At 42.3% G+C, this 10,000-nt stretch overlaps 1 protein-coding gene across 2 annotated transcripts in view; it reads left to right on the top strand.

The window, feature by feature from the left end:
• LOC125045786 overlaps positions 1 to 10,000 on the top strand; it is a 38,271-nt gene that overhangs the window by 9,928 nt on the left and 18,343 nt on the right. For both annotated transcript variants that reach the window (XM_047643246.1, XM_047643235.1), the window contains exon 2: positions 1,981 to 2,331. In XM_047643246.1, the coding sequence (XP_047499202.1) occupies positions 2,129 to 2,331 (203 nt within the window). In that variant the 5' untranslated portion in view covers positions 1,981 to 2,128. The remainder of the gene's footprint in view (positions 1 to 1,980; positions 2,332 to 10,000) is intronic.

The raw sequence follows: 10,000 nt of genomic DNA, 5'->3' as shown, positions 1-10,000 counted from the left end.
ATATAAGATATTAGAATAAATGAAGATAAGTTTATACGTATAAAGTGTATTAAGGTATCATGGAGCAATGGGGTTCATGCAATTCCCATAACCAGTAGATGTGGTGTTTCTTGGGATGTTATTAAAGGGCAGTATCAGCCCATAGCCTTTGTGCAAGCATGACACACGGATTCTTGAAAGGACGAATGAAAGATATATTTTGCGACCTGAGATTCATACATTTATACAAATCTGTGGCTTAAGCCTGGAGACCAGCCAGCGGATCCACAGAATTCAGTGAATGGCTCACAGAATCCTGTGAGGGAAACCAAGGCTTTGGGGATTATTATGAGTCCTCCATTACTCGCTGCGAATTACTGATCTCACTCAAAACACTTCGGAGAAGAGTGGCTGCCAATCCCTTTGTCAGAGTTGTTGCTGGTGAGACGCAAATACCCTTCATCCCCACCCCACTACCGAATCACAGAGTAGTCTAGAGAATCTTCATGTCATCTCAAAGGGGCTATATTACCATTACTTCATTTAGCTTTCACATATTACACAATGCGTTTAGCACAGCACAGTGGATACTGGATGTCTGTATTCCATTGAGTAAAATATAAAGTAATTCTGAGTAATTATTTTTCTCAGGCTGCCATATGGCACTGCTAATTTTATTGCCAAGAAGAAATTATGTTTGGCATCAGGCAGACTGTAGGCAGGCCGAGTCCAGCAGAACTTAGGCTGAATGTAAATTACAAAGGAGGAGCAGCAGGCGACCTCTCTTGGTCGTTAACTGCTGGAGAGTATACAGTTTACGGACAGAGACTAGCCCAGTATGCTAGCTTGGTTCTGCAGGCGACGTCTGAATGAGTATTATTGAATCTGTAATATACAGATAGTGTTATTTGTGTGATAGCATTGGGTAATTGAATAGATGTAGAGTACTAGCAATATATAAATATGCTACTTAAAGTAAGACAACAATAAATTGCTATAGGTATGTGTACCTTTTGCTAATGAAATAATAATTAACAAACACTACTACTGTAAGCATCTAGGACCTATGTGAGGTGAACTTTACACAAACTCGAATAACGTGTATCACGTAAAACAATAAAACACTAAATGCAAATGACCATGTGTTAGCATTTCTTGATTACACATGATATATATTGCAGGAGTTTGTCACCAATATAATGTTGTAGTGAGTTCGTGTTCCTCTTTAAATAGCACTGTTCTTGTAAGTTCAGTTAAAGTTGTCGCTGATTCTAAACTTTATTAACACGGGAGTGCGGTAGCAACAGTAGAGATGACAGGCCTGGCAGAGAAGTCCAGGCAGGAGCGTGTTGCCATGCCAGAGAGGGCGAGCGGTCTGTGTAAGCTTGAGGCGTTGACCGAGCCGATGCTGAGTTTTTGAGGTGATCACAGGTTGTTTTTGTACAAAACAGTTAGAAAATGTCACTAAACATAAGATGGAAAACATTAATCTTTAGTAGGAGTGTCAGTGCAGACTCTCTATTCTCTGGCACTCATAGCTTCCTGTCGTCACATGATTTGGACCGGGGCATTGGGTATGACGGTACAATTAATCATGAACATTTGATAACTATAGTATCATCAATAATAATGATTACAAACATAATGATTCAGCATGAGCATTTTCTAACAAACATTTTGAGTATAATCAAGATGTAAATTTACATATAGTTATAAAGTGATTGGCGAAAATGATGGTAAGGGTAGGACTTGCCTGCACTGGAGACACTATGTTATTGTCGTTCCGTTTTGGGTGCAGGTCAAAGTTGGCACAGGTGATAGCCAGTAGTGTTGTGTACCGTGGGAATACGAGGGTGAGTAGAGGGGAGAGGTCATTAAAACATAAAAAGCGAAAGAGAGAGAAACAAAGGTTACTGAAATGTTCATGGTAGCAATGGTAGCAAACACTATTTTATTGAATCGGTGTGACATCTGCTAATAATTGTTATTTTAATGTTTCAGTTCTAAGGGAATCAGCATGAAAACTCATCCAGTCCGCTGAATCACTTCCCTTAGAATCAGGACGTGAAAGTGGAGTGTTTCATATGACACTGTAGACAAGGGAGTGCCTTGCCTTTAGTAACGAAGTTCAGCTTGCAAAAGGGAGCAGATGCCGGAGGACTGGAAAAAGAAGCAGCAGCAGGTCCCGGAAGCGTGGGGCAAGGACGTGGATGCCGGCAGGATGGCCTCCGAGGAGGTGATGGAGCTGCAGCCGAAGGGGAAGGACGCCCCTGTGCTCGAAAGGGGTGAGGACGGCTCAGACCGCTGCTGCTGCCGCTTGCCTTGCGGGGAGTGCCTGGGGATCTTCCTCAAGTAAGTGCTCTGAGGAGAAGGAAGTGCTCCAGTCTTGATTTTAATCAAGGAGGGAGAACTGTGTTTTGCGTTCACATTACTATTTTGTATTTTGTAGAATTCCATTTATCTTTTATTAGATTTCATAATTTGCACGGACAGCTAATATCGTACTGCCGTCAGTACAAAAGAAATCGCCGTCGATCTCACGATCAAGGGAGCAAGGTAATCATTACCATCTGATGTTTATACAAACAGGTTTTGCCTGTCGATAAAGATATAGACTATCAGTTAAAGAAATGTCTGGTTTAAATGCCTATGTGTGATGGCTTTACCAGTATCTTTATTCATTTCCTTCCTGAAATAACTAGGAGTAATGATAACTCCTCAGTTTGCTCTGAATATGTATGGTGATTATGCTCAAACTTACCAGAGCCGACGAGGAGCCAACTCCACACTAGCCTCCTTTTCACATGACAGCTCCCCTGGTTTCGCGGTTTTCGTCGGCCAAAAACTGACAATCGTTTTGTAACCATCGATTGCACTAAATGGTTCAGAGTCCAAAAGAGGCGGCGAAAATTACCTTAGAATGTTCTAGATAGTATTTGTAATATGAAAGCAATGGCAAGTATATAGATAGTTTTTCTTACTCTAGGAACTACTGAACATTCAGAAGATTTGGCAGGTCACTGAACTCTTAATTAAGCAATGTTGCTGAATGCCTACGATAAGTCTCTCAGTATCCAGTAGACAGCATTCTTCGCCTTCTGGATCAAGCACGTCTAGCAACACATGAAGACCCTAGTAGTAGCAATAATGTTGTATTGATGTACCCCATTTCTATTTACATCCGCGAACTCATCAAGGCCTTGGGACATTCTATCTCTTTGAATCTCTGGATGTAAAGCAGTGCAATATGGCCTTCAGCAGATATATACATGTATACATATATATGTGTATATATATATATATATATGCATCTGTGTGTTTATATAAATATGTATGTATGTATGTATGTATGTGTGTGCGCACACGCACACACACATACACACATACATACATACATACATACATACATACATACATACATACATACACACACACACACACACACACATGCACACACACTATAAACAACATCCAAAAGGTGGTGCTCCACACATCAGTGTCTGGCTGAATAAAGGCTGCGCATTCCTGTCGCAGCTCTCCTGAGTCTACCTTATCATAGCAGCCACTTTGGTTGACTCAAAGACCTTCAAGGTGACCTACATCTCCCCCTCGAGCAAGCCCCTTGTCACGGCCGGATAAATCTGACACTCCAGCCTGCAAAAGTAAGCACCGCCTAGGAAGGATCTGCTGAATAAAAGGGGACATTCTCCATACGTCAGGACAAGGAGTCCAGCCTGCATCACCTTGAAACGAATAAAGCCGAAAACCAAGTCCATCTTTCATGTCGCTCACATCTGATGTCAGCGATTTCCACAGACCTCATAACGCCCATAGTTCGCCAAATGCTCTGCAGCCCTACATTACCTGCCGACGTCTGGATTTACCCCGACGTTTCGGGGTAAGTCCACTCTTGTGTATTACCAGTTTCCCACCCACCCAAATACCTATCGTTAATAAGTTACCTGTTCCCTTTAGGAACGATTTTTTTCACATTTTTCTCTGTAATTAAAGCCTCCGACTGCATATCTCCACTTACACAGCATGATCATTCACATGCACCAGAGCACAATCTATTTTAGGAATAGATGCAGCTATAATTGGTATATAAAAGACATCTTTAACAAACACAAACAAAACCGCACATTTTTCCAGCGACTCTCCTTTACATAATGTGAGACATTCTCCTCCTCCTCCCCCAACATGCCCTCGTCCTACATGCACCTCATTTCCCTCTCTCTACAATGCCGTCAGAATCCTTCACAACTACTAACCCAACCTTCCTCCAACTCTGTTCTGTTGTTACTAAGTTTGACAGGAGCTTGAAGCCAGATCAGATTCCCTGATCAAGGAAATTTAGTAATTCATAGTATCAATAGGGACGCCGAGATCAGACAACGGTTTCGATAAGAAATGTTTAAATGCCGTTCATTCCCGTCTTGACTTTACCTCACCTTTGGTGAGGTAAAGGTGAAGGGGAGTCATCCCTCCACCTGATTAACCCATACCACTAGCCGACTTCACAATAACACCCGGGTAGTTGATTATGAACTAGCTAAAGGTGAAATCATGGAATCACCACTACCTGCCTTCACTGGGACTACTCAAACTCAGCCCACTCTAAGTGAGTCACCTCCCCCCTCTCATGAAACACTTGGCTGCCCCCTCCCCAGATTTTATAGAGGGCTATGAGATCTCGTCACACCTCTTCCGGGAATATTGCTATTTTTCTATTGCCTTTTGAGTCTCGACCCCTTGGCAAGACTGATCTCCTACAACATAAGATTATCCTGGTTCCCAATGCCTAGACTGTCTATATTCCAAGTTATCGCATCCCTGCACACTCTGCACTCGACAAGGCTACTGCTGACCACTCCAGTGCTACTTGTACCGAAGAAGGATGGGACAATGAGACCAATTATCAACTACAAACACTTGAACGAATTGATGATTTCGGAACCTTTATCCATTCCCTACCTTTAACTGTTATTACAAGACATCGGGACAATCAACAAAGTCTTCTCGACTCTCAACTTAGCCAAAGGATTTCATCAGTTACCCATACACCCTGATTCTCAAAAATTAACTGTTTTTTCCACCCCTTCTGCATACTGGGAATTCACACAAATGCCCTTCGGCCACAGAAACACCCCATTAAGTTTTGCACAATTAACGTCCCCTGTCATGAATGGTCTTGTTGGCAATGTTGTACTCATTTACTGTACTCATTTATCTTGATGACCCGTTAGTGCTGTCAAAAGATGTTGCCGAGCATGAAGTAAAGCTGCGGAAGATTTTTAGTAGACTAAGTGAAGCTGGAATCATTAACCTACAGATATGCCCTTTTTTGTCTCTTCCTTTGAAGTTCTTGGTTATACCATAACTTCAGCAGGAATTTCCCCTAATGACGATAAGGTAAAGAGCATAAGTAACTTCCCTGTTCCTAAGGATCAACATCAGATTTCGAGCTTCTTATGTTTAGCAGGTTTTTACAGACCCTTCATACCCAATTTTAGTAGCAAGCCCCCTTTCCCGGCTACTTAAAAAAGACTCCAACTTTGTTTGGGGCAAGGAGCAGGAGTCACCAGTGTTGGCATCTCCAGATTTTTCCAAATCTTTCATTGTAGCAACTGGTGTCTCTAATGTCGGCATTGGCTCTGAACTTATGTAAGAATTTGAGGGGAAGCTAAAGCCCATTGCTTTTGCAAGTTGTGTCTTAAATATCGCCGAAAAGTGTTATTCAACATCTGACAAGGAATTGCTAAGCATTATATGGTCTCTCAAATATTTTAGAGAATTAATTGTAGGCTATGATGTAGAAGTAAAAACGGACCGTCAGCCACTGACCCATACCATGTGCTGCAAAGACCCCATGGTAGATTGGCCAGGCATATGGATACCTTGCTAGAGTTAGATTGTGTATACCCTTGAAATAAGGCTGCGGACGCCTTATCTTGAGCAACTGTGCACTCCCTGTTCTCTGATAACAGCCCACTCCAGGATGCTTTAGATATTAATGACATGAAAAAAATGATAGCATGTATAAGAATATCAAGAGACTAGAAGCTAACCCTAGTACCCCTATACCCACAAGAAACCGTCTTCCGGTCAAGGATCTTTACCTGGATGAGTCTGGCCTTCCCTTTAGAGTGTCTGTAACCAAGAAGAAATTAAATTAGGCAGAGATTACTTATAGACCTGAGTGCCTTGTTCCATTCATCCTTAGATATTCTCAGCTCATGCTGGAGTTTCCAAAGCTGTTCAGTGTGTTAGATCAAGATCCCATTTCCCCAGGTTTTAAGACACGTTAAGAGTTGTTATGTCTGCCCATTGTTTAAGAGTTCAACCCATGAGCCTGCCCACGCATAATTGTATGATATCCTTGACTTTCCCTACCAGAGGGTATCTTGCAATACCTTATTAGGATTTATAACAACCCCCGGGGTAATAGCTTTCCTTGATAACTTCAGTAGATACTGTGAACTTTTTCCTATACCAGACAAGTTGGCTCATAGCATTGCTAGAGCCTTCTACAACAATATCATATGCAGATTCCAGTCCTCTCAGCAGTTCAGCAGCAATAATGGAACAGAATTTTGTTATAACATCCTCTCACAGTTATGCAACTTAATGAACATCAAGAAGGTTAATATCCTCCCATACCAGCTTCAGGTTATTGGTATTACAGAAAGGCTGAACAAGTCCATCTTAAATTTAATGAGAACTATGATTATTGACCACGATGATGATTTGGATCTCTATTTACCCATTGTACAGTCAGCTATTAACTGCAATTCTCATTCTTCACCGGGTGACATCCCTCACTTCCTGCTATCCGGTACTGACAAAAGACTCCCTTATGAGCTCTTAGATGGGAAGCCAGACCTTAACTATGATGACAACTATGCCAAGACACTACTTATCAGACAAGAAGCTTTTACATTACCTAAGGAAAAGCTAAAAAGATAATCCCAAACCAACATGAGATAGTAAGGATTAAGACAATTGAGGTTGGTACACTAATCTTTAAGAGTATAAAGTCCAAAAACTCTCAATGCCCAAGTTAACCCTATCTTTGATGGGCCCTACAGGGTACTACAGTGTTGCAATAACAAGCCACTTTGAAGGAGCTTAAAGGATGAGTCACAGACATGGCTCCACTTTGGCCAACTGGAGCTTGCTAATAAGTACTTTGTAACGCGGTTCTCTGGTAGCAGTGCATCACCCTGACTCCAAGTCCTCTATGCTTGCAGATGAGTCCTTTCCTCTTCCTGTCCCTTCTCGTTTTTCGTGGCGCCCATCTCCCCTGGAATCTATGGAACATCCCTGGAGCCATTACAGAGGATGTTGGTGTAACTTTCCCTGTCACTAATCGTGTAGAGATAACTGTAGTACTCATTTCTTTTTTGGAGTTCTCTCTACTTGCCACATTTCACCATACCAAGCTTATAGAGCTAAGATCATACATATATCTTGATAGGATTTTGAATGGTACACAGAGAGAGCTTTTCACTCACATCGTGAATGCCACAATAGATGACTTGAGTAAATTCAGTATCAGAAATCATTATCGCCCTCGACATGGGCTTATACACGCAATTGGAAACATTGCACATGGATTTTTTGGACACCCTTAACAGCCGTCTTGCTGAATACAAGTCATCCCCCATAACGTCATTGCAAGATTTGACTTTTCAGTCCATGCATTAGATTACATAGTAGAAACATCAAGTCACTCTCCACCTTATGCTCTGTTATCAAAGAACAATTACAAACCTTATCCAAGGACATCACTAACATGCAAAAATTCACCCACTTCGGTATTAGGGTATTTTCTTATCAGTTAACTATATGTAATTACATGATGTAGAGCGCTAGAGTACAGTCCTAAATAAGTAGGTCACCTCTATGTCTTACCAGACCCTTTTTAACCATAGACACACAACAGCCTTCTACACCCACCCATGTTCTTACCTGACACCCTGCGGCCCTATACCCCTCCTACCCAGAAACACATTTCAAACATACCGTATACACCCCTTTCTTCACATTGCTAGCAATACCCCGTGTTTCCTCTCTTCTGCCCCCACTATCATCGTTAAGTCCCTGCAAGGTCAATCCCTCTCCATTCAATCCCCTGACTGTCTTAATGGGTGTCTCAGGCAATCAACCCATCATTTTGTATGCTACACACATGCCCTACCGCAGACCAATTACAACCTTCCATCTTGTTCACGTGCTCGCATGTCTGTTATCAACATCCACTCCCAGTGCACTTTTGACTAGATTCCCCTTTCCTTTGTCCTGTCCTTAACTGATGTGTCACTCCTACACTTCTTCCAGGCTACAGCTGCAACTATTAACTGTCATGATACATCAAATGACACACTTATCACAGGCACATTTGTACTACCCCACATTGCCAACTCACCACTTCCTCAATTAGCATACCAGCAACATGCATCTTACTCCTAACTTCCATACTAAACGCTCCAGTGAGAACCCCCTTTTAACTTATCATTACCAACATTTAATATAACACTACCAAGATCAAGCCTTCAATTACTTCCACCAGCTGATGATATACCTATGCTCTTTGATTCACATCACACTACCTTTGGCTACCTTGTCTACATCATACTTCTTGGAATCCTCAATCATCTTTCTCTCCTTCTTTTCTATCATAAGGTCAGCATTCGTTGCCTCAGTGAATGGATTGAATAAGGTAACAGCTACCCCCCTCCCCCCGCCCCACCATCTGAGAGCCTGGCCATGCACAAGTTTGGACTTGGCCAAATGGTTGCAAATGGCACAGACAGTGGCTATAGACGCGCTCTCAACCACTCGATCCAGCAGTCAGTGTTCATGGCAACCTTAACATCCTGCCTCATAGCATGACAAGCCTGCCACTTCCCAGCGGCCGCAAGCTTTGTCACAGTACATTTTCTGCCATTACATATGTTGCAGACGGCTCGAGGAAGAGTTTTGCACGTGGCCGAGCGAGATAAACAACATCCAGATGGTGGCGCTCCACACATCTGTGTCTATAAATAACGTCCGGAAGGTGGCGCTCCACACATTTGTGCCTGGCTGAACAAAGGCTGCGCCTTCCTGTCACAGCCCTCCAGAGTCTACCTAATCACAGGAAGCAGCCACTTTGCACCTTCTACTCCTGAGCCTGGTTTACCCAAGGACACTCCATATATATATATATATATATATATATATATATATATATATATATATATATATATTGTGTGTGTGTATATGTATATATATATTTGTATATATATATATATATATATATATATATATATATATATTGCACTTAGTTTATTATTATTACTGTGTGTGTGATACCAGTAATAATAATAAACCAAGCGCAACCATATCTAAAACAAGATGAACACGACTTGTTTGATACGGACATAAATTGAATTTTACTTTGAAGATTTGCATCTCAAAAGCGAATAAGAGAGAGAGAGAGAGAGAGCGAGAGAGAGAGAGAGAGAGAGAGAGGCAGAGAAAGAGAGAAGGAGGAATATAGGATACTGGTTAAACTTGATCTTCACTGAATATCATCATCAATAAATGATGGCAAATGAAGAAATATAAGAAAAGCCACCGCTAAGGTAAGTGAAAAAAACGAAGATGCAAAGAGTGAGAGAGAGAAAGAGAGAGGGAGAGAGATAATCGACCAGACTAACAGCAATTTCCAGTTCCATCTGTTGAGTAATGGATTTCTCCGAGCTGAAATTTAATTAGATTTCTCAGCAATTATGACAACCCAATTAACCTGTGAGCACCTTGCCGTCCGCAGTTGATATTAATTGCTCTGTTCAGCAATGATTATGCATTTCTCTCGCTCTTCTTCCCCCCTCGCCTCGCCCCCTCGTGCCCCTTCCCCCCTCGCCCCTTCCCCCCTCGCCCCTTCCCCCCTCGCCCCTTCCCCCTTCGCCCCTTCCCCCTTCGCCCCTTCCCCCCTCGCCCCTTCCCCCTTCGCCCCTTCCCCCTTCGCCCCTTC

The sequence above is a fragment of the Penaeus chinensis genome, chromosome 3 (assembly GCF_019202785.1).
Source record: "Penaeus chinensis breed Huanghai No. 1 chromosome 3, ASM1920278v2, whole genome shotgun sequence".
Lineage (NCBI taxonomy): Eukaryota > Metazoa > Arthropoda > Malacostraca > Decapoda > Penaeidae > Penaeus > Penaeus chinensis.
This window is presented reverse-complemented; position numbering and strand designations above follow the sequence as displayed.